The sequence below is a fragment of the Natrix helvetica genome (assembly GCF_964273705.1).
Source record: "Natrix helvetica genome assembly, chromosome: 1".
Taxonomy (NCBI): Eukaryota; Metazoa; Chordata; class Lepidosauria; order Squamata; family Natricidae; genus Natrix; species Natrix helvetica.
In genome coordinates this window covers 346,555,245-346,580,981 of record NC_138548.1, presented here as the reverse complement: position 1 = coordinate 346,580,981, position 25,737 = coordinate 346,555,245, and the positions used below count along the sequence as shown (strand labels likewise).

Sequence of the window (25,737 nt, the reverse complement as noted above, 5' to 3'; positions counted from 1 at the left end):
AACATTTAAAAAAACAACTTTTATTTTTGCACAGGAATTTTTCAAATATGAACAGGGATTTTTTTTTTAAGAAGAAAAAGCAAAGAAGGCAAATGAGTGGAACAGGTGAGAAAAAAAGTTGGATCAACAAGCAGGAGAAAGGCAGGACACAGTCCACACATCTTGGAAGTTGCCGAGGTCGAGAAAATACTGATAAAAGGCAATCTTCTAGGGGTGACCCATCTAGCCAAAAATACTCCATCTAGTATTTGGGGGAAAAGAGTGAATGTGTCTTATGCTCTTCCACTTAGCCGCACTAATTAAATGGCCTCCCTATATTTTGATACTTGCTACCACTTAAACACCACAATGGCAGTCTGCAATGAGATGGCAAGTCATGTATTATTAAGTAAACCTGAAGCAAATATTTGGAAGGGTAAGGATCCATCCTATCACACATTGCCCACACATCCTGAAACATTTGAACGTCCTTCATATTTCTTTTGGAGCAGACATACCCTCAACACATCTATCTCTATACATCTTTCCTAAACAAATTTAAATCCTTAGAGCTTACATGGCACCTTCCCTCCTTCTGATTTAATAGAATTGCTTTTTTGAGCAGCAATTAAGTGATGTATCTTTATAGCAGCTAATTTGAATGAGGTGGAAGTGACTTTCCTTTTTAATGCATCATGCTCTATATCCGGGGTCAGCAACCTGCAGCTCTGGAGCCACATGCGGCTCTTTCAGCCCTCTGCTGTGGCTCTGTTCCTGTAAGCTCTGCTTTCAGTTAGGACAGGTACAGGAAAAAGGACGCCTTGCTAGGAGAGATGGTGGGGGAACCAGACTTCCTGTCAGCTCCAGAATTGAATGCAGGGCATCCGCTTAAGACGTTTGTGGCTCTTAAGGTTGCTGACCACTGCCCTACATTAAAATTCATTCTTAAAACATGCATGTATCTTTATGGTCCAAAACCGACACCGTCCCTAAAAAGGCCTTTAGCTTCTCTGCCTTCATTGTCAAGTCTCGAATGTTATTTAGGACATTTCGCAAATAGGACTTCTTTGGAACATGGATGGAATTGCAATCAAAAGAAAAGGTTAGCAACGTTCAATCAATAATTCAGCTAAGATTAGGAGTAAGATTAAAGCTAAAGTCTGGACAAATGCCCACTTTAGGGAGCAAAATAATACTTTTGAGGCTGGACTGTTATTTTTATTTTAGTTTTGGCAAGTCGTGAAGCTGTGTGATAAACATCCTTAGATTTAGTCAGAGATTTGAAACACGTCAACCCCGAGTGGGCTAAGCTGGGTGGGGTGGACAGATGGGACATGAACACTGATGAAAGAAAGAGAAAAGAGCCAAATCCAACCCACACAATTTTTCCATTGCAGATACAGAGGACGAATGCCTTTACGGCAAAGCCAGGAATATGAAAGCAGTTGGCAGAACAAGGAAGCGGTTCCACTTTTAAAGATATCTGCTTTCCCCTAAACAAGTCTGCTCCAAACTGCCTACTTCCTGCTTGTAGCTGGAGGCCCTTTAAAGCTGCAGTTTCACTTCTTGGCAATAGAGAAATTGAAGGTTGGGGAATAATAAATACAGCAAGAATTACAGGCAAGGAAGGAACTGCATCTTTTCCCAGTGTCTCACACAAGCCTCCCCTGACCCGATTTTACTGGGTACCTGCCATGACTGAAGAAGTACTACACGTAAAAGCCAAACCAACTTTAAACCACTGTTAAGAGGCTGCCCTGTAAGAAAAGTCTGAGAAGAGAGCGGACAGGCTAGGTTTTGAAGAAGAAAGAGAAGGAAACAGAGGGTAGAGATGGAATTTTTTTTATTTTTAATTTTGTGAAAACTTATTGAACAGGAGTCGAAAGGGCTCGAGGTTTAACCTCAGGCTTCTTCCTCCGCCTCTTCTCCAAAATCCTCCTCTTCCTCAGCTGTGGCATCCTGGTATTGTTGATATTCAGAGACAAGGTCATTCATGTTGCTCTCTGCTTCCGTGAACTCCATCTCGTCCATGCCCTCGCCGGTGTACCAGTGTAGGAAAGCTTTACGGCGGAACATGGCTGTGAACTGCTCGGAGATGCGTTTGAAGAGCTCCTGGATGGCCGTGCTGTTGCCGATGAAGGTGACCGCCATTTTCAAGCCACGGGGAGGAATGTCGCACACGGCCGTCTTGACGTTGTTGGGGATCCATTCCACGAAGTAGCTGCTGTTCTTGTTCTGCACGTTCAGCATTTGTTCGTCTACCTCTTTCATGGACATGCGGCCTCGGAAGACGGCGGCCACCGTTAGGTAGCGTCCGTGGCGGGGGTCGCAGGCTGCCATCATGTTCTTGGCGTCGAAAACTTGCTGCGTTAACTCGGGGACGGTGAGGGCCCGGTATTGTTGGCTGCCGCGGCTGGTCAAGGGAGCGAATCCAGGCATGAAAAAGTGGAGCCGAGGGAAAGGAACCATGTTTACAGCAAGCTTGCGGAGATCAGCGTTCAGCTGTCCGGGAAAGCGGAGGCAGGTCGTTACACCACTCATGGTGGCGGAGACCAGGTGGTTAAGATCCCCGTAGGTTGGAGTGGTCAGCTTGAGGGTGCGGAAACAGATGTCGTAGAGAGCTTCGTTGTCGATGCAGTAGGTCTCATCTGTGTTCTCCACCAGTTGGTGGACGGAAAGGGTAGCATTGTAAGGCTCCACCACGGTATCCGAGACCTTGGGAGAAGGCACCACGCTGAAGGTATTCATGATACGGTCAGGGTACTCTTCACGGATCTTGCTGATCAGCAAGGTGCCCATTCCAGAACCGGTTCCACCCCCGAGAGAGTGGGTCAGCTGGAATCCTTGCAGGCAGTCGCAACTCTCGGCTTCCTTCCTCACAACATCTAGGACTGAATCCACCAGCTCGGCACCTTCTGTATAATGACCTTTGGCCCAGTTGTTACCAGCTCCACTCTGGCCTGAAAGGTGCAGAAGAAGATGGGGAATAAATCATTAAATTGGGTTAGGAAGCCACTTTTGACTGCTAGCTACTTCTACTTTCCTGGCCTTTTTTCCCATCAGATTTATATACAGATGATCTTCTTGAATGTGCAACACTTATTCTTCAAACCCTTCATACTCATGACAGCAACTCCCTAACAGTGAGGACAATTAACCGGTGGAACAGCTTGCCTTCAGAAATTCTGGAGGTTCTTAAGAAGAGTAGACAGCCACTTAATTGAAATAGTATAGGTTTCCTGCTTGAGCAGGGTCCTGGACTAGAAGTCCTCCAAGGTCCCTTCCAGCTCTACTCTACTTTCTTCTCTTCTCTATTCTCTTCTCTCCTAACATCTTGTATGAATCCAAGTTCTGAGATCCTGGGGATGCAGCCCATTTAAAATAGGGAAAATCCAAATACCATATTTTTTTGGAGTATAAGACGCACCGGAGTATAGGACACACCAAGGTTTTAAAGAGGCAAATTTTTAAAAAAGGTTTTTTTGCACTCTGCAAACCTCCCAAAAACGGCCCGGGTTTTTTTTCTTCAAAAAAAGGGCATAGATAGCCTTTAGGTGGCTTATAGAGTGCTCCTGGGGGCTGGGGCAAAACTGAGCAAAAAATGGCTCATTGTTTGCTCATTTCTGCCATCCTCAGCCCCAGGAGCTCTCTGAAAGCCTCCTAAAAGCTATGCATGGCCGTTTTGGTGAAGGGGGTGGGGTTTCGGGAGGCTGTATTCAGTGTATAAGACGCACCCAGATTTTCAGCCTCTTTTTTGAGAGGAAAAGGTGCGTCTTATACTCCGAAAAATATGGTATATCTATCAAGCTTCTTAATTGCCCATCTTTCTCTGAAAGGTGCTCTGGGCGGTGATAATGCACCATTTATTTGGTTTATCATACCAGACTCGCCCACTGCAGACTGTAAGCCATGGTTTGATGGCTTAGCATGATGTGCAGTTGGTTCACTCAAGTAGGCCTAAGCAAGTATGGCTTAGTGTGATCTATGAACCCAGTTTGCACTCAAGAAGAGCCAGTCAACACTCTTCCAATCCTTGCTTCAAGTCAAGACATTTTTGACAGGCCAGCTTTCAAGACGGGATTTAGAACCTGGGAAAGTATTGCCGTAGATCTCAATCTTTTAAATCTCAAGCCAGTTGCTCCAAGGCTGAGGGATCTCCAGCTGCAGCACTGAGCCGAGACACTGAATCACCCATGAGGTTCAATCCAATATAGGAGGGCCTTAGTTATGTAATGTCAAGTCCCCCATTGTGCTTCATGGTATCCTGCCATTACGCATGAGGGGGAGGGATGATGTGCTTGGGATTTTTCCACTTGTACGAGCCGTGATGGCGCAGCAGTTAGAGTGCAATAGTGCAGGCTACTTCTGTTGCCTGCCTGCAATTTAGCACTTCAAGTGTTAGACCAAGTTCGGTTGAGTTCCCAGATGCCATGGGGTGAGTTTCTGTAAAAGGCTAATCCTATCTTTGTTATGTAGAGTAAACTAATGGCACCATCAAATCCCACCAGGCTCAAGGTTGACTCAGCCTTCCATCCTTCCCAGGTGGGTAAAATGAGGATCCAGATTGTTGGGGGCCATAGGCTGATTCTGTAAACCACTTAGAAAGGGCTGTAAAACACTGTGAAGTGGTATCTAAGTGCTATTGCTACTGTTCGCTTTGGAATTAGAGGGTGGTCTTCGGAGATGGAAGATGGGATGGACCAGTTAAGATTCATTACAATCCTCTCTTGAGTGTCCTTCAAATGTCTCAGGTTGCAATTCTATTTATACCCAAGCCGTAAAAATGACAGCCTAGCACATCTGAAGGGCATCAGCAGTTTAGGTATCAATGAACTGCGACTGTCCCCTGAAAATTGGGTGGGCTTCAATTCCCACAATCCTTTTTGTGCCAGCTCAGGAATTCTGGGGGTTGAAGTTCACACAGCAGAGAGATCCAAAAGCTGGAAGGCAAAACCGAACATTCCAGAAGAAATAGCTATTCCAGCTTGTTCTGAAATTCTTATCTTTTCTTGCCCCTCCCATCATGTCAATGCTCTGCAAAGACTTCTCTTCCTCCTTCCTAAATTATCAACATCCCCAAATTTGATGAAAGACACTGGTTGTTCAAACCTAGCCTAGTCCTCCTATATGTTCCTCCATCAAATGTAGTTACAAGTAGCAAAGGATGCAAGGAATGAGGTAGATTCTTACCAAATACAAAGTTATCTGGTCGAAATATCTGTCCAAAAGGTCCAGAACGCACAGAGTCCATAGTTCCTGGCTCCAAATCAACCAAGATGGCACGAGGCACATATTTGCCACCTAGAGAAAGAAATAAAAAAACAGGTGTAACAAAAAGTCCATGGCAGTAGCAAACACAGTGTCATGCCTGCAAGCCATCTTTTCTTTTGGACTTCAGGCCTGCCACACTTTATACTGTCTATTTTCTATTGTGGGAAAATGGGAGGATTATATGGAGTTGGGTGATATGTAGCCATAACAACATTCTTCTTAGAAAGCCAAGGTCATCTTTGTCTCTGCACCTGGCTGGAAGGAATCTGTTTTTGTGGCAATGGAAGATTGGACCATGTGATGAACTTGTGGGTGTGGGGGGCAGGATCTTGAACTTTCAACTGGATGGGGAAAACCTGGAAGTTTTCAGATTTGGATTTTCTCAGATGTGCCAACGTGGCTCTTTTAATAAATTGGAACTTTGAGCAAACTTCTGCCTCTGACTGATTTAATTTTGGGTGCTATTTGGAACCCTGACACCATGTTTCCTCTGATGAAAAACCAAATTACGGTTGAGTTCTAGCTATCAAGTAGCTTGCTTTTGCCCAGTTGTTAAGATTTCAGAGGAGAGGCTAAGCGTTGCTAAGGCAGTCAAAGAATTAAAGGAGATCAGGCATTCCTTAACTATATAGCAAGGGGCCTCCAAACTTGGCAACTTTGTGGAATTCAACTCCCAGGATTCCCCAGTCAGCACAATATGGCTGGCTAAGGAATTCTGGGAGTTGAAGTCCACAAGCTTTAAAGTTGCCACGTTTGGAGACCCTTGATATATAGGATGGGTGGAAGTGAACACAGAATGGGTATCAAAGGTACAAAAAAGAGGGAGAGGGGGGAAAGTGGCATTTCAATATGGTATTACAAATATTACAAAAGTCAACTTTCCAATACTTGTTAGTGTGCACCTTTCTCAATCCAATTTATTAGGCTGTCTTTGTACGTTTAATCCTGAGCCAGGCTTTTTCATTTAAGTAGTCCTCAAATTACAACCATAATGGAGCCTTGCCCATTATGACCACAGGTTTCACAACTAGTTTTATGTCACATAATGGACCCATAAACAACTTTTTGCAGAAGTTGTTAAGTGAATAGAACAATTAATCAGTGGAACAGCTTGCCTCCAGAAGTTGTGAATGCCACAACACTGGAAGTCTTTAAGAAGATGCTGGATAGCCATCTGTCTGAAACGGTATAGGGTTTCCTGCCTAGGCAGGGGGTTGGACTAGAAGACCTCCAAGGTCCCTCCCAACTCTACTATTGTATTATATTGTATTGTATTGTATTGTATTGTACATATACGATAGTGTAACTAACTAAAGAATATGGCAGTCATAAAGCAAATTCCATGGTCATTAAGCAAATCCATGGTTAGCTATGGAGGAGTGGTTTTGCCAAAAATCGGAAGTACCAATTTTCAGCAAAACTGTCGGAAAATGCAATCACATGACCATGAGATGCTGCAAAGTCTTAAATGCAGCTGTGTTGCCAAATGCAGTGGTCATGTCACCACCGGAAAAGGGAGTTTTGGTTCTGGGTCATAACTCCCCTTTTTCGGGTTGGTCGTAAGTTAAGTGTTAAGAAATAACGCTTAGAAGCTTACTTTTAAGTTAACGTTAATGAATATTGAGATTCTTAGCAAATCTCAGACTATAACTTCCTGCCCATATACTTATTTCTATACTCCTCTCACATTAAATTTTAATGTACAAGGACATAACAGAAAGAATGGTTCTAGAGGAAACAATGAGGAAATTCAACAAGGGTTCGTATTTATTTGTTGGAAAACATTTGGGTCAAATCATGGCAATACAGTGAGGGAGGAGGAAGAGGGGAGGAAGGCTTACCAGTGGCCTCATTGTAGTAAACACTGATGCGATCCAGCTGTAGATCACTGTCACCATGGTAGGTTCCGGTTGGGTCGATTCCATGTTCATCACTGATCACTTCCCAGAACTTCCAAGGATAAATAAAAAAGATTTGGGTTAGGATGGTGGAGGGAAGCTGTATTTACAAAAGGAAGTATGATCTTTCACCCCCCTCCCCTTTCCAGAGTATATGCCAATTTTCCATTCTTAGATTAAGAGACATATTAAGAGACATACATTCTTTTCTATACTCTATACTCTATGCTCATTCTTTTCTATACTCTATACTCTATACTTTTCTATACCAAGAAATTTATCTGCCCAACACTGTGAGACACACCCTTAAAAAGTCCCAAAAATTTCCCCAACTTGGTACTCTCTTCTGTGGTAGACTACAATTCCCCATATGCCTTTCTCACAGCAAGAGCAGCTGAGGCTGATGGGTTTCTCATCAGAAATGTCATATCTTATAGAACCTCGACACTTAATACGTCCCGTGCTACTAGCCAATTTAGAAGCTGCTTAGTTTTATACAGGGCCCAAACATTTGGACACAGAACAAGGAAGCTGTGAAGAGATGCCATACATGTTTTCCATTTGGAAGACCCCTTTAAATGCTTGGTGTCTATCTCCAGTATGAAAGAAGGAAGGAAGTCCACAAAATCTCTACCCTAACTAGAAATCACCACCCTTCCCTAATCCGGTGCCCAGCTGTGATGGGATCTCCAGCCAGCACCGCCCTATTGGTAGATATTTCTGAGGATGAAAAACCATCTGGAGAACAACAGACCATCAAAATGAGGAAAAGAACCCCAAAGAGAAGTGGTCTCAGAGGACAGGGCGGGAGAAAATACAAGGATCTCTGGCACCAAATCATATTTTTTCATAGACCTAAAAAACAGAGACATCATCCTGCCAACAAAAGTACGTATAGTCAAGGCCATGGTTGTCCCAGTTGCAATGTATGGCTGTGAACGTTGGACCATAAGGAAGGCTGAGCGCCAAAGAATGGAGGCCTTTGAACTTTGCTGCTGGAGAAGACGCGTGCGAGTCCCTTGAACTGCAAGGTGATCAAAGCGGTCAGTCCTAGAGGAGATCAACCCTGACTGCTGTTTGGAAGGCCAAAGATGAAACTCAAATACTTTGGCCACCTAATGAGAAGGAAGGACTCACTGGAGAAGAGCCTAATGCTGGGAACGATTGAGGGCAAAAGAAGAAAGGGACGGCAGAGGATGAGGTGGCTGGATGGAGTCACCGAAGCAGCTTAAATGGACTCCAGGGGATGGTAGAGGACAGGAAGGCTTGGAGGAGCGTTGTCCATGGGATCGCGATGGATCGGACACGACTTCACAACTAACAACAACAAATTGGCTGCACGCAGCACCTTTGAGCCAAAAGCTCTCCGTCTTCAATGGCAAGATGAGTGAATTCAAGATATGGTTAGAATTCATTGCTGTTCCCTTTACAGTTCCAAGCTGGAATCTGAGCATCGTAAGTAGACTTCAAGGCTCTGCTCCCATCCAGGCTTGGACATGCAATTACAGGGAAAACAACACAAATGCAAGTGAGAAGGATTTATGTTTATTTTAAAAGGCCCAACCATCCTAAGGCACCAATGATCTTCACATTAATCACAGTTTAAAAGAAGCAACAAAACTTTCCTTCTCAAAGGACCGAGGGGCTGACTAAGCAGCTGTAACGGCCATACAAGCTCTGCTTTGTTCTGCTGAAGGCCAGGCTTCATAAAGGAGCTCTTAGCTGCAGTGTAATTGTGTCTGTTGGCTTTTCTCTTCCCCCATCCATCCATTTTATAGGCACGGACTACATCTCCCATCTTTGGAAAACAACTGTTCCTTGTTTATTCATCAGAGGGCTCCCGCCACCTACTAGAAGATCTGATGGACCTGCCAGAATTCCTAGCCTTCAGTTTGAAAGGGTCTCTTATCACTTATCTCCTTATGAAGTATATGAGCTGAGGAAGGGGTCCCTTTAAGAATGTCTTTGAAGGCTGTCCTTTCCTGCAGGATAACTTTGTCATTAGCAAAAAAAAAAAGACTTCACTAAATGAGCTTACAACTTGTTTTAATGGGTTCAGTTTGTTTTCATTGGGGAAAAAATTCTTTCAATCTGAAGGAGAATTTCTCAATAGTTTGCATCTCGGCTTATGATTTAGCTCCCAATACCCAGAAACCAGGCTGCTAAACTCTGCTTTGGTAGAGTCTTTGGCTGATGCTAGAAAGGAAAATGTGGGATTCTGAGGGCAGAAAAGAGTTGCCTATTCACAAAATGGCTGCCATTTATATGGTGATCCATCACAAAACGATATAAACTGGTGGTTCTAGTCCAGGGGTGTCAAACTTGATTTCATTGAGGGCCACATCAGGGTTGTGTTTGACCTCGGGGGAGGGGAGTGCATGGCCACCATGACATCACTCATGTTTGGGAGGCAACTGTGGCCCCAGATCTCTGCCAGCGAAAACAGGCTCCCAAGCTCAGTTTTTGCTGGCAGAGGCACCGCAGGCTCCTTCGCTGTTTCCAGGTGGCCCCACGAGCCAGATCTAAGCACCGCGCGGGCCGGATCTGTTCCCTGGGCCTTGAGTTTGACACCACTGTTCTAGTGTTTCGATCACATCTTCATCCATTCTAAGCTTAGCCTCGTCCCATCTACTTTCTTGGGGGAGAGGTCATGAGTCTTAGGAGCTACACCAATGATGGCTAACCTTTTTGTCATTGCGTGCCAAAAACCCACCCCCCATAATGCAATGTGCATGTGTGCCTGACCCCCTCTGTGCTCCCCCACCCCCCATGTCTGCACCCTGCCATAGGTTCGCCATTTATAGGAGCTAGACGATAGACATCTGATCTTATTTCCTAAGGATATCTCTGGGGCATACATGGAACCCAGAGGCATTCTAAGTGACACCAAATAAAGGTATTGCCCATAATCTTTTTCTGGTTATGATGGACAAGGTCTTCGTGGATGTCAGGTTGCGGAATACCAGCCTTAGAACAATCCTAAGAGATGACATATTTCAGGGGAGGGATGGTCTCTTAGGGCAGATGGCCCATCAATTGAAATCTTCTCCCTTCAGAAACTGAGCAAGGTTTTAAGGTTGTATGAGCTCTGCTCAACAGTCCAGGATTCCCACTCTTTCTGTCCTCTTTCTACAGCCTTGGCTTAAACAGGTTTCGCTGCTTATTAAAATAAATCAATATCCCAAACCTTTGAATATTTACAGCCCTCACAGGCAATATTTCAGTCAATTAACCCAACTACAGCAATAAAACTAAATTGACTAACCCTCCATCATAATGGGCGGTGTGTTTCCGTATCCTTAGGAACACGTGTTACAAGCCAGCTAGTTATTATCAATTTAATGCAAATCTAGTTATTCATTTAACATGTTTGGCTTAGTATGTAGTGCAAGCCCAGCTCCAGCTTTTAAGAAACCCAACTGACTTAACATGTACCACGATATGCTAAATTAGAAAGATTACAAGACTGAATCAGGTAATCCTCGACTTACAATAGTTTGTTTAGTGATGATTCAAAAGTGACAACAGCACTGAAAAGTAACCAACTCTTTTTCACACGTATGCCCATTGCAGCATCTCCATGGTCATGTGATCAAAATCCAGGTGCTTGACAGCTGACTCATATTTATGACGGTTACAGAGTCCCTGTGTCATGTAATCTCCTTTTGATGAACAAGGTCAATGGGAAAGCCAGAGTCATTTAACAACTGTGGCAAGAAAGGTTGTAAAATGGGGCAAAATTCACTTAACAAATGTCTCGCTGAACAACAGAAATGTAGGGCTCCATTGTGGTTGTAAGTCAAGGACAATCTATGCTCAGGTAGAGAACAAGGCGCCTAGTCCTTCCTTTGGGGCATAGGGAGGTCCACTGCTTTTTTTAAAAAAAATGACAGCATTTATCTAACCTAACACCAAATAAATCACATTTTGGCTGAGCCATTTGCGACGCCAGTCTACTTGTGCGCATTAAACCTGCAACAAACACATTTCTTAACATGGCAGGAAATATGCCCTTTAAATACCTCCTCTCTTTGGAGATTGAGAAGCGAGATGGTTCTCACTTAACCTACCAGCTTTTATTCCATAAGACAGTTTGTATTATATTTATTCTCCGCAAGGCATTGTTAACGTGTTAATTAACCCAGAATTCCCAAGGTCCACAGCAAGAGAAAGAAAGAGCAGAGTGATGAGGCATCTTATGGGACTGAAACAGGCCAACAGCCAGAAGTTTTGACTTAACAGAAACAACCTCTGGAAAGCTACATCCCATCACCTCCTAAAGACAGTGCAATTTTGGTCCACTACTTCAAAAACAAGAGTGCTAACAAAATACAGGAACTCGCAGCAAACTTGCATAAAGCTTCCACCAAACCTCTTCCAGACAAACAGTAGTGCATCAATGAACTTGAGGAGAAACCACTGAGTCAATGGTCCACTGATATGTCTGTTCCATTGCTACCTCCTCCAGACTTTTGACTCAAGATCCGTAGGAGTAAATAATTGGGAAGCCGATAGGTTCAAAGGCATCATCATCATCTGCAAGAATAATTCAGGGCCACACACGGAGTCCTTTAAGGAATTTGTGGTGTCTTTGGTGCCTTCAGAACTTGGTTGTCTACTTGCAAACATTTCATCACTCAACTAGATAACATTAACCTCATCAGTGCTAACGAGGGTAGAGTTCGCTCCTTCTCTTCATACTTTAGCTTGCTCTGTCAGTGCTGGTACCCTTGTGGTCTTATTTTCTACTCGATTGTCTCCTTAGTAGTTTCTTGACTATAAGATTTCTGCTTCCTTGTTTGTCTGGTGTTAATATCTGCTTATCTTAGTGTGGATACTAAAGAGTGTGTGTTTTTGTTTCTTTCTTACCTTTTTCATTGTCTCTTTTGAATGGTGTGTAATGGTTTACCTTGAAATGTGTTAATAAGGCTAATGTTAATAGTTGCCAATTTCTGGTACCAAAACACAGAGAGGCATATAGATTCCAAGTTACAACTGCGTGATTTGCTTAATGACTGTCATGAAGTCATAAAACTGGGTCAAATCATGTGAGTGTCTCAACTTACAATCAAAATTCTGGTCCCAGTTGTGGTTGCAAGTCAAGGACTTCCTGTGCAACTGCTTTGTTCTGCATTGAATTAGGATATTAAGGTTCCTGACTCATCTTCATGTATGGCAAATAGCTTCTACTCTCTTCCCCATTTGAGGGAAGTCACTGTAGCTACTCAAAAGTAGCAGAGAAAAAGTAACCCCTTAGAATCATTCCTGGGGAGATGAAAGGCAAATGGAAGATTTTTCACTATTTCACTTCAAGCAAGCTTTTAAAAATGGACCAGGATACCTAACAAAAATATCTAGAATTTGATCCAAGCAGCATCTGCTGACTTGTAGGAGCTGAAGTTCAGTACATTTGGGGAGGAAAAACAGATTGGGGAAATTACTCTACAAGCCTTGGAATTTACCATACATCTGTATGCCTGCTTTGACAGAATAGGGGATAATTAAAGAACTAAAAACATCCATTTCCAATTTAGTGTCTATTGGCTGGAAATTATAATTATAGTACCAAGAGAAAATAGTCTTAATGTTCCAATTTCCCTGAAAAGCCTAGGGAGAATTTAATTCTGCATCAATTCAACATCAATTGCAAAGATGAGTAGGTGACAAAAATGCTAACAATACAGAAGCAGTTTCTAAGCACTGGACTATTTTCCAATGCTACAATCAAATTGTAGGTTATTGCAACTCATTTGTATTAAAGTGTTACATATCCGTATTTGTGTGCTATTTCCTATACTCTTATCCATAGATCAACTCATGGATTAAGGGCCATCTCATACTTCTCCTAAGTGTCCTGTCTTATCTATTTAAAGATGAGTCACCTCATCTAAACTGGCTCTACTGGGGCAAAGTGTGGAGTGTAGAGCAAGAATTGGCAATGACACATTAGCTAAACAATCAGCCATGCTAGTTATGGGATCTTTGGTGCTCCTTGAGCTTGATTGTTTTCTTGTAGATGTTTCACTACCCAATTACGAAAAGATGGTGTTACCTAGTGTCTGCTTGTGTGTAAAGCCCAGATTCCCTCATTTCTAAACTTACTTTTAAAAGGTAAAGTTTTATCAGTGTAGCAGTTAAAAGTTGCAGAGCTTGTCAGCGGGAAAGCTGACAGCTGGGTTCGAGACCCCGCAACAGAATGAGCTCCCGTTCTTGCCCCAGCTCCTGCTCACCTAGCAGCTCAAAAGCATGCAAATGAGTAGATAAATAGGTACCATTTCAGTGGGAAGGTAACAATGTGCTATGTACTTTTGGTGTATAGCCAGGTGAGTCACATGACTATGGAAAATGTCTTCAGACAATGCTGGTTCCTACAGCCAAGAAACTGAGATAAGCACCATGCCCTAAAGTCAGTCGGACACAACTGGACAGGGAAACTTTTTAAATGATGAACAGTGACTTTTTCTTTTTGGATTCAATTGCTTTAGTGTTACCTAAAAGAAAATTTATGGGACACGGTGGCTCAGTGGCTAAGACGCTGAGCTTGTCGATCAGAAAGGTTGGCAGTTCTGCAGTTCGAATCTTTAGCGCCATATAACAGTGAACTCCCACTATTTGTCCCTGCTATTCAAGCAGTTCAAAAGCACGTTAAAAAATGCAAGTAGATAAATAGGGACCACCTTTGGTGGGAAGGTAACAGCGTTCCGTGCGCCTTCGACGTTTAGTCATGCCAACCACATGACCACGGAGATGTCTTTGGACAGCCTGGCTTTGAAACAGAGATGAGCACTGCCCCCTGGAGTTGGGAACGACTAGCACATATGTGTGAGGGGAACTCGGAAGGAAGCAGGGGGTCTTCTCTAAATCCTCAGTAGGATCCATCTCAAGATGCAGAAAAACAACCTCTTTTTCACTCTCCAGGCCGTGACTATCAGTGGTGAAGAAAAGAAACATTCCAAGCATTTTTTGAAAACTAGTAATGGTTGATTTAAAGGGCGCTGGGCCCCATGAACAGCCTCCATTCATCCCTGCCCTTTTGTCCCTCGAGGGAACATTTTATAAAGACTTGGAAGAAAAGAAGCAATTTCTGGAGGGATTGTTTTTGCTCCTTGCAGTATCTGTAAGGCAAAACTTGCTTAATAATGTCCAGCGGAATATGCAGTCTTTGAGATGTCGAAACCTTCTTACAGGGTTCGTGCAAACTTAACCTTGCAAAACAACATGGCTAACATGTTTTAGCCAGTAAGCTGAGTCCTTTTGGAGAAAGGCGGCATATAAATCCAAATAAACCAAACCAGTAATTGTTGACCTGTGTAAAACTCTAGCTCCTTACCGGAGTATAAGACACACCAAGATTTTGAAGAGGAAATTAAAAAAAAAAAGTTTTTGCACTCTGTAGACTTCCCAAAAATGGCCCACTTTTCACGAAAACAGGCCCATTATTGGTAAAAAAAAAAAGAAAAAAGAAAAAGGCATGCATAGCCTTTAGGAGGCTTGTAGAGTGCCCCTGGCGGTTGGGGGGGACAAAAACGAGCAAAAAAATGGCCCATTTTTTGTGAAAACAGGCTCATTTGTGTCACAAAAGGGGACATGCATAGCCTTTAGGAGGGTTATAGAGTGCTCCTGGGGGTTGGGCAAAAGTGAGCAAAATCCAGCCTGTTTTTCACTCATTTTTGCCCTCCCCAGCCCCCAGGAGCACTCTATAACCCTCCTAAAGGCTATGCACAGCCATTTTTGCGAAAGTGGCAGGGTTTTGGGAGGCTAAAAAATGCTGTATTCAATGTATAAGATGCACCCAGGTTTTCATCCTCTTTGGGGGGGGGGGAAGGTGCATCTTATAACTCCGAAAAATACGGTTGTTCGTAGCATGTCTTCTGACTCCAACCGACTTTCTCCACTTTTAATATAAAAGTTCCTCCTTATAAGAGCAGACAAAGGGGCACAAACCTCTTTAGGGCAGGGGACTCCAACATTGGCAACTTTTAAGACTTATGGACTTCAACATGGCTGACTGAGGAATTCTGGGAATTGAAGTTGAAAATTGAAATTGGAATCCTGTCTTGGGGTTTGTAGATAATTTGGAACGTTCAGACCAACATCGATCGATACTTTCTCAAAATGCCTGCCATGTTGTGTCTATTCAAAAATGGCTGCCATAGCAAGCATCTTTGTCCCCAAATACCCATTGATAAGAAGGCAAACAGGTGGATTTGTTCCCCAGAACCCTTAAGAGATATTCTTTACTTTTCTTTGCTTTTTGCATTTCTGGGCAGATAGACACATTCCTACTCATAATGTTTGCATTTTACTGTTGCCACCCAACATTTTTATTTTCTATAAATGTCCTTGGGATAATGTGATATGCCAAAACTCTTCTTGAAAATAAAGCTGCCAGAAACACTTTTGGTTTGCAACCAATTATCTTTCATTAAAAGAATCCAGAGTAAAAAATGCAGAACTAACAGGAGGAGGGGGGAGACGAGGAAACACGTAGGTCCCAGCGGAAAGATTTATCGGCACTATAATGCTCTCAGATATGTCTTGCTCTCTGGGGAGAAATTCCTGTTCCTCAAATAAATTGCTCAGTCCTTCTCTGAAATCACTTCCTCCATGAAGCCAAACAGTAAAAAGAGGGAAGTATTTAAGCAAATCCAGAAATCTTTGAACCACAGATTGGGCAGGAGTGGCTCAGTAAGGAAATCAATGGACAAGTAAAAGCTGGAAAAAAACTATTAAAAGGACACAGCAGATCCAATGTGTTTCCTCCCTGCCCACAAATTCTATGGAAGTCTCATAATCCAAAATCCTCCTTTAGAGATCCCCAACCCAATGTTTTTCAGATAAATGAGACTTTCAATTCCCCAAATTCGGGAATTTGTCAATCCCCAAATGCCAGACTAGTATAAAAGCTGCACTAATCTGTTCAGGAAAATATAAGAAGTGATTCATACAAATGCAGCTCTAACCTCCCCCGTCTTCTCTCTCTCTCTCTCTAAATGTGAGGATTAATAAAACCAACCTACCACACGAAGTTTTTAAAGAATAAGAAGGTAAACACTCCTTCAATGTAAGTTGATTCTTGGCCATTTCATGAATATGCTCATGTAATTTTGTGGCTGACAATATAGAAATTACTTTTTACTTTTGACTTATGACCATCTATTTAAGGCCTGTTTGAAGTTATGACAGCATTGAGAAGTGACTTAAAACTGGTCCTCGCACTTGGGACCATTACAGCATCCATGCAGTCATATGATCAAAATGCAAGCATTTGCCAATATATTTATGGTGGTTGCAGCGTCCTGAGTTCACCTGTGATTTTTCTCAGGATTTCTGACAAGCAAAGTCAACGGAGGTAGCTTAACAACCATATGATTTTTTTAAAATGACCATAGCACAAGTTCATAAAACTAGGTGCCACTCACTTCAAGAGCCATGGTAGCGCAGTGGTTAGAATGCAATATTGCAGGCTAACTCTGCCCACTGCCAGCAGTTTGATTCTGACTAACTGTAGGTTGGCTCAGCCTTCCATGGTCAATAAAATGAGGACTTGATTGTTAGGGGAAATTTACTGACACTATAAACCACTTAGAGGGCTGTAAAAGCACTATGGAGCAGTATCTGAGGGTTTAAAAGAAACTTTCTAATCTACTTAACAGGCCAGGAACTTGATGGAGGCATATTATCCATGTACTCACCCAATCTAGCCCTCATTATATTCCAACCCGAGGCAAGGTTAGATTCTTGAGATAATACAGGCAAGGGACAATCTAATCCCTTTTCTTTGCATAGGTCTTCCAAATTCTTGAAACTCGCATTATACCCACGTCATCTCTAAGAGTAATGTCATGTTGGTTAATAGTTAACATATATTACCAATGTGTGTACACCATTATTCCCATTAGAATTCAATTATCATGTGTGAGTTATAACTTAATTTTCATCCATTCTTCCAATAAGAATTTCTTGGACCCAGAAAACCTCATCTTAGAGATTCACAAGCCCTCTGAGGCAAAGAAGACAAAGGGGAAAGACAATGATCAGAAAATTGTCTTCTTTCCACAGAAATTTGGGAATCCAAAGTATAAAGCATTTTAGAATGGTAGTTTAAGAGGAATGACAGAAGAGTACGGACGGGTAGGCGTCAACTTACTATCATAATTGAGCCCAAAATTTCCACTGCTAAGCAAGACACTTGTTAAATTTTGAAATTTGCCCCATCTTACATTTCTTGCCGCGGTTGTTAAGTGAATCACACAATCGTAACTCGGTTGTTAAATAAATCTGGCTTCCCAGTTGATTTTGCTTGACAGAAGGTCTCAAAAGTTGATTACATGATCAACTGGGACACTGCAACCATCCTAAAATAGGGCAATTTCCAAGTCATAGGGATGCTGCAAATGGTTGTTTAAGTGTAAAAAATGGTCCTAGATCACTTTTTTTCCCCAGTGTCGTCGTAACTTCAAATGGTCACTAAACCAATGGTTGTAAGCAGAGGACTACCTGTAAATCACACAGATTCTGTGGGATTGGGAAGATTAACAGTCAACTAGCAATATTTGCAGAGCTTCTGGTTGCCCGGTCCTGGTTAGGATTATGGAATTTACTTTATTATTTATTTACACATGTTCCTCAATTTATGACTGGTTATTTACAAGTACTCCTCAACTTACAACCACAAGCGTGACTGGAAATTCATGAGAATCAGATCATAAGTTGAGGCACCCAGGACCGGACCACAATATTACAACCCTTTTTTATAGCAGTTGTTAAGTGAATCAGATAGTTAGTTATAAGTCTGAATCCATTCTCCTGAATGGGCGTTTTTTAACAGAAACCGTCAAAAAAAAATCGCAAATTGTCACGGGACAGAGGATTCTGCAACCGTTTGTGAAAGTGAATTGGTTGCCAAATGCTCAAAATGCAGCCGTGTGACTGCCAGGGATATGTGACATTTCCCGAAAGCTGGAAGTACATTATAGGTCATAAAGCACCTTTTCTGAGGAATTTCTAACTCTGAATGGTCTTTACAATATATACCCTTCAAGCAGACTTTATGTCTCAAAAGAGAGCTCTTGAGATAACGCAAAAGGCTCCCCTTTGCAAAACCTAGCCCTTAGCATAGCCCTGAGCCACACTTCGGAAATAAAATTTGGAAAATTTGTGTGCTCATCCATTAGTGATTCCTTTAAAACCGCCTCACATTTTCCTGGGACTATGTGACAGCCTTTGCGACAGATTCTGGGAAATGAGGCAGTTGCTTTAAAGAGCTGCACAAAGGAGCTGGACTCATAGCCCCACTCCCTTTATTCCAAAACACCCTTTTGGGAATCCAATCTAAGGCATCGCACAGCCTGGCACAGTAACTTTCTTTCATTGACAGTGTTGCTAAGGGAGCAGACAATTGGAGACGGTTACAATACGATGAATAAGGCTAGTAGTGACTGTGGCTACTATGCAAACAGTAATTCAAGGCAGTATTCAGTATGGGAAGTGCAAAATTCATGGATCCAAGTAAGGAATATACCAGAAAAGTTAGAAATATTTTTTTTACCTTCAAAACACAAAAGAGGTGCATTTCGATGGTTTTCAGAAGTCAATATCCCCAACCAGGAGTGATTCATTGTCCAAAACCGCTTATCTTCTCCCAAAATGGTACAGTCCAAGAAGTTAGGAAAACACTGCAGGTCCAGAATGTTCCTATCTTGGATCAATGAATTCTGCATTTCCTTAACATTCAGGGTTTTTAGGTCATAGGCTTACCGTATTTTTCAGACTATAAGACACACCAAGATTTTGAAGAGGCAAATTTTAAAAAAATAAGTTTTTGCACTCTGCCAACCTCTCAAAAATGGGCCCGTTTTTTTGTCAAAAAATGGCATGAATAGCCTTTAGGCAGCTTGTAGAGTGCTCCTGCGGGCTGGGCAAAATTGAGCAAAAAAAATGACCCATTTTTCGCTCATTTCTGCCCTCCCCAGCCCCCAGGAGCACTGAAAGGCTCCTAAAGGCTATGCACGGCCATTTAGGTGAAGGGAACGGGGTTTTGGGAGGCAAAAAATGCTGTATTCAGTGTACAACACGCACCCAGTTTTTCAGCCTCTTTTTTGAGAGAAAAAGGTGTGTTTTATACTCTGAAAAATACAGTATTTTTAACATCCTCTGTCAAAGTTTTCTTTTAGTATAAATCCTACATCGTCCTACTCCAGTTTACATTATTGTGTACAGACTAAAAGGGAACATTTTGAGATTCGCCATGCTCTAACGGTTGAAGCATTAGGAAGATAACCACAGTATTTCCACCATTGTTTTAAAGAGGTAGTGACAGAATCCATTGTTAACATTCTGAAAGGAGTAAAAACTTCTTCATTGATGCTTATCATAATTATCAAATTATGATAAGCGTCATAAAAAACCCTTATCATAATTATCCTACTTGAACCTCTTTGAAGATGTGTGGACTTCAATTCCCAGGCTGGGGGATTCTGGGAGTTGAAGTCCACATGTTTTAAAGGTGCCAAGTTTGAGGAACACTGACTGCTACTACCATCTGGCCAAATCAATTCACTGCAGAATGAAGCCTTTCCATTGATGATTATAGATTGAAACCTACCAATTTGGGTTAGGATGAAGATATTTTTTTAAAATTTCTTAGGAAAAGCTAGAGTGAATGACTGGACTATCATTCATACTTAATGAGAGATTGGAACCTGGATCTCCGCATTTCTAGCCCAGCATTTAACTTGCATCATTTATTTCAACTTCACACTGGCTCTCATAACCACCATCAATTTTTAAGAAGTTCATTCAAGATGCTCAGAAGCCTATGAATAACATCTCCTTTGCTTTCCTAAAGCTTCCAGTTCTCTGTGAGGATATGAAATACCAGTCTAAATTCAGTTCCTAGTAGTCCTGAGTAAGAGAGCACTTAGGTGGACACTTCTCCTTCAGGCTCAAAATTCCATTTGGAGCTTGACAAGTCAAATAGGTTAACAGAATAACAAGAGTTAGAAGGGAACTTGGAGGTCTTCTAGTCCAACCCCCTGCCTAGGCAGGAAACCCTATACCGTTTCAGACAAATGGCTATCCAACATCTTATTAAAAGACTTCCAGTGATGGGAGCACCCATAACCTCTGGAGGCAAGCCGTTCCACTGGTTAACTGTTCTCACTGTTAGGAAATTTCTCCTTAGTTCTAGGTTGCTTTTCGGGGAAGCAGAATCAATAGCCCTTCTATAGTTATCCAGCTTCTAGCATAATAAGCTTGTCACTGACACTACTACTAATGAGGGGGTGTGGCCCACTGGCTGCATTTAAATATATATACACATATTAAGGATTATAATGAACTATAACTTCCATTCATTATAATACTTATAACATTTTACTCGTGTATATTTATGCATGAATATATGCCCTGTAGACATTTCTTTCTTTCTGTAGTTTTCTGTTAGGTTTATTTCCCCCGCTTTCTATATAACTTTCTGCAAAGGTTTGTTTGTATTCAATTAATGATTTTTTTTAAAAAAAGGTTCTATTTCTTGTATGCAGATTTTAAAAATCTTCATTCAGTCATAAGAGCTTTAGTTAGGAAGAAGTATGTGTGTTGTAGTTTTAAAAGCACAATTTTGCCTTCATAGGGATATCCCCCCCCCAAGCAGATAATAATGGTACCATTTTTATAAGAAATGCAACTCTCAGATAGTAAGGTTCCTTAGTAGTTTGTGGCCAACGACAGCTGACAAACCACAGAACAAAATTGTGTGCCTAAGAGGATTGCTTCCAATGGGCTTGTTCTTCCCAATGTAAATCACTTTGTCTTCAATTTCAGATGTTTTTATAGGCACTATTTGAGGGGGAAAAAAACCTTGGCTCCCAGGCTGTCCTATTTGCTGGCCAAACACACTCAAGGCACTGCAGATACATAAATTTTTAAATACACAAGTGGGGAGGAAGGTGGGGAATTGGGTCTAGCCCCACCCTGATTGCAGATCTAATGGGAGGGGGGGGGTCTTGCATGCAGACAGACACTGGACCAAAAAGCCAATGCACACCATTGGAATGTGCATGGATTCCAAAGCTAGGAATTTTAGTATTCCAGTGGGAAGATATTGTTCTAAAGGAGCATGAGTGAAGATTGATTCTTTCTTGAAACAAAAATGCTGCTGCTCTTTATCTAATGGGTAAATCCTGCAGCTCAGTTAGTGGAGTGTGCTTTTAATTCATCAGGTGCCAGCAAAAAGCTGCAGACACACCCTCACGCATGCCGAAGTGGATGCGTATACCGCAACGTAGGTCATGTAGAGGTGATCAGGGTGGGGCAGATGGGAAGGAGCAGACACTGGATTAGCACCAGATGGATCCTGGAATACGTCTTAAAGGCTACAACAGCCTTCTAGGAACAATGCAGCATTTTGGAAAATGAATAATGATCCCTGGTATTGATTTTTCTTTCTCCCCGCCCCCAAACATCAAATGCACCATAGGAGAGTTTACCAGAAAGAGAACAAAGCATACAGGTCCAGAAGCCAATTGATTCTTTCTCATGGTATCACTATCATTTATCACAAACACAGTGCAGGTGCTGAATTATTTTTACTACTCCTAAATCCCCTATTCCATAATGTCTAAAATTATAGCATGATCTAGGTCAGGAAAAAAAGGGGGAGGACGGGAAAAATAAAAGGATGAGTTACACCTACAGGAGAACAGTTCCTGGTGAGAAGAATTTCCAAGATAGGAAAGCCAATTTTAGCTCCCGTCCTAAGGATATCTTCAATCTTTCGATGCAAGTAACACAATGGAGAAAAAACTGACTACAATCACAATGGATATCGAAAGATATATATATATATATACACACACAGTACAGAATATATACTATATAATTATAGTATAGAATATTATACTATACTACTTAGTACAATGTCCTAATTTTAAGGGGAAGGGGCTTAACAAGTGGCAGAAACCCAGCTTCACTAAGGATGTAGGATAGAGCATAACCAAGATGATTCTGAAGTGTAGCAACACACAACTGTTAAAAGTGACTTTCTCAAAGGCTTTTTTCTCTGAAGGCCTGGCTGAGCATCCTTCCTGCCTTTCAACATAGATGTAGAGCAGTTGGAAGGGGCCTTAAGAGGTCTTGCAGTCCAACCCCCTTGGCTCAGGCAGGCAATCCAAATTTCTCACACATCCAGAGAGATTTAAGAAAGCAAGGATTTTTTTTTAAAGATAGGGTGCAATTTTTAAAAAGTTTTCATGCTGCTTCAGAAGCCCATTGATGTGTCCCCAAACCCAGAAAGATGGAGGGCATCTATGCTGGGAGGTTGGGGGAAATGGTGGGTGGGCACTGACAATCTGCCATTGTCTCTTAGCTCGATCTCCCAGTCTTTTAAAGCCTGCTAAGATGAAATACAACTAAAGGGTTTCATCCCTCAGGTTCATCTCCACTTTTTAAGACGACCTATTTTATTCCTTTCTACAGGCAGACTGGAGGATTCCAACAGGAAGGAGGCTTTTCCGATCATCGGGATCTCCAGCTAGTTGACTGACTGCACCTGACAGCAGACTGGCAGGCTCACAAAAATAACTCATCCCCCACCCCCCCAAAAAGGAAAATGCTGTTTAGTAAGAGAGATCTGGTACCTAACAATTACAGCTCTCCTATGAGAACTCCACTTCCAACCACGTTTGCTGTTGCTGCTAGAAAACGCCTCGCTGACATCTCCCCCCCCCCAAACGGGGCGTTGTTCCCCCCTCCCTTTCTGCTTTCTGAGACCCACCCAGCCATTACAGCGGCCATTACACGCGACCACAAAGCCCAGTGTCTGCAGCTGCTGCAGCCGGGAAGACCGGGCTGGAAGGAGAGCTGAGACCGACCGACAGACGGGGAAGAGGAGGGAGGGAGGGAAGGAAAGAAGGAGGCAAAGAGTGAATGGAGGAGGGAGAGAGACGCGAGCGCGCCCGGCGGCCATGTGCTTCCCCCGACTGCAGACAAAGACGGCTGCAAATGGTGGGCGGGTTATTAAAAAAAAAAGGGTGGGGGACGGAAGATTTGGCGCCAGTAATGGCATCCGTTCTGCAGCAGAGGAAGTCGGTTTAAAAAAATTAAAAATGAACCATTGCCCTGATCGAGCTTTGCAAGCCAGCTTTCTTCAACTTGGCGCCCCTCCCATACTCTGGACTTCAGTTCCCATCATCCACACACACATTCTCAAGCATTTTTGCGTATAAGGGGAGGGCGAGGGAGGAACCTCAAGACGTCTGAAAACTCATTACAAGGTTTTTTTTTTTTTTACGCTAGGAGGATTTCCCTTTCTAAGCAACTTTTTTCCCCTTTTGTAACATTTCAATCTTCAGAGTTGCAACAAAATTACTGGAGGCCGCGGTTGTTGTTTTTTTCTTCTTTCTCCTGGCTTAATCCGAGGTTATTATACTAAGAGGTGCAACTCCGGCGGTTTGGCGTTAAACAGGGTTTAATTTCAAGGCAGGATCTAATGCCAGATAGGGACGTAGAAGCCACGGAGCCTCTCGACACTCGACTCCCTTTTCTAAATTTTTTTAAAGGGGGGGGTGTCTTGGTAGGAGAAAATATTCAAACTGAATTCCAGATCATCCTTTTTTGTTTGTGGAGATTTTGGAAGGCAGTTTTATTGATGGAAATAAAACGATTGCTTTTTAAACGCCTTTCAAAACATACCCGGGGAGGGGAGGGCTAAATTTTAAAATGTGAAGAGCGCTTCGTGGGGCTTACTCCCGAGTAAGCCTACCCAGAGTTTGCCTTACACGCCTGCAACGCCAACCGTGCTTACTATGGAAAGGGATTCAATTTAAGTCTCCTAGGGAGCCGCGCCTCTGGCCGAAAGCCCATTTTGGATCTTTTTGCCTCGATATCATCTCTAATGGATCAGGAAATCGGGCTGGGGTTGATTAAAAAAAGGGGGGGATGGACCGCGTGGACACAGACGATCTCAGAGAATATATATATATCCTAGATATATATAGGTCGGCTTCACACACGCACAGCCGCCCTTCTCATTCCGGCGCTAAAAAAAACCCAGCACGGCTTTTGTTCTCTTTTTGTCACTTGATTCGGATATCTTTCGAAATTGCACTTCCTTTCCTCAGCCGCTTTGGGCGCTAGAATTTACAGGCGGATTATAGCTGGCGGGCATTTGACTCCCCTTCTCCTCTCCCTTCCCCCCTCCCCGGCATGAGTGGTGTCCACAGCAGACCTCTGCCATTAAGGATCTCCTAATCCCACTCATTTCTAAATCGCAGGATTAAAAGGGAAGGACGAACAAAGGCCGGGGCCCCGCCTTTTAGGAGGAGAATTAACCAAGTGATTTTAGCGGGGGGCGGAGAGAAGAGGGAGCCCATTGCCCCAATCTTTTCCCCTCCGATAATGGCTTTAATCTAGAGGCCATTTATATAATCTTTATATACGGTATATATATAAATATAAATAGGAAAGCACCGCTTTAGCCGGGTTTGATAAGCGATCACACAGGGCGTCTTTGCAACGGCGATCGGACAAAAGGTTCCCTCCCGCAGCCCTTAATTTCAAATTTTAAGGCGGCCACGTGCTTCTCGCCGCGGGAGCACTTCCGTTTTGCCACCGTGGCAATGGACAAGAGGAGCGGTGTGGCGAAGCGTTCCACCTCCCGCTATTTTTTTCATCTTGACTATATTCTAAATTTAACGCTGGGGGCCCCGTAGACGGGCGGGGGGGGAGGGAAGAGAAAATTTGCCAGCCTCACCTTTGCTCCAATCTGGTTACCGCATTGCCCAGCTTGAATGTGTACGATTTCCCTCATTTTGGCTTTTGCTTCTTAATGCCTCGCCCGCACTTCTGTTTTTAATAATAATTTAAAAAGCCGGACGCCGCTGCTCCTTTAAGTGTATATATAGAACGTTGCGGAGCTCAAGGTTCTCTTCTCCGAACGCGGCAGCAACAGCGAGACGTTCTAAGGAAGGTATCTGGGTAGCCTGCGGAGAGCCAGACAAAGCTTTTATAAACTGGAGGTCGGCTCGAGCTCTGATTGGTCGAAAGGGATCAGGAGTGCGCGCTGATAGGGCGGGGGGGTGTCCAGGAAGAGCCACGTGGTTAAAAAAGGAGGGGGGAGGCAGAATGGGGTGTGGTCGGTGACAGAGGAGGGAGTCGGGGAGAAAAATGGGATTTTTTTCTCTTTCTTTTTGTGGCGGTGATAAAATGGGAAGGGACGTTGGAAGGCTTGTCTAATGGCCGAGAAAGCGGCACCGCGCTTCCCCTCCGCATTACAGTATTACGCCACGAGATCTCGTCCGCTTTTGTGCTGCGTTCAATGCGTGGTTCTTTTCTTGCTGTGCTCTGTTTTAAACAGTTTTCGGGCATATATATATAGGTTCAGGTTCAAATCCCAGTAAGGGTATGGCTACCTGATGAGAGCTAAATAGCTTGAAATAGATCTATACTAGTCTCCCTTTATTTATCAGCACAAATACAACACACACACACACACACACATGCATACATATATACATACATACATTATACACATACAAATACACACACACACACACCCTTAAAATGCCTAGCTAGCGAAATGCCCTCCTTT

At 42.9% G+C, this 25,737-nt stretch overlaps 1 protein-coding gene across 1 annotated transcript; it reads right to left on the bottom strand.

Annotated features, from left to right (window-relative positions):
• TUBB (tubulin beta class I) lies at positions 1-25,177 on the bottom strand. Its single transcript, XM_081961271.1, has 4 exons — positions 24,901-25,177; positions 7,092-7,200; positions 5,170-5,280; positions 1-2,939 (listed from the first exon to the last, which is right to left on the bottom strand). The coding sequence occupies exons 1-4, from the start codon at positions 24,955-24,957 to the stop codon at positions 1,882-1,884; spliced, it is 1,335 nt and encodes a 444-aa protein (XP_081817397.1). The 5' UTR covers positions 24,958-25,177; the 3' UTR covers positions 1-1,881.
• Positions 25,178-25,737: the final 560 nt, after the last annotated feature.

What these genes read in the sequence shown, in the direction of transcription:
- TUBB (XM_081961271.1), bottom strand. Translation starts at nt 24,957, where the DNA reads ATGAGGGAAATCGTACACATTCAAGCTGGGCAATGCGGTAACCAGATT. An exon ending in GTAACCAGATTGGAGCAAAG is followed by an intron (nt 7,201 to 24,900) that starts GTGAGGCTGGCA and finishes TATCCTTGGAAG; the next exon opens with TTCTGGGAAGTGATCAGTGA. An exon ending in TTACTACAATGAGGCCACTG is followed by an intron (nt 5,281 to 7,091) that starts GTAAGCCTTCCT and finishes TTCTTTCTCTAG; the next exon opens with GTGGCAAATATGTGCCTCGT.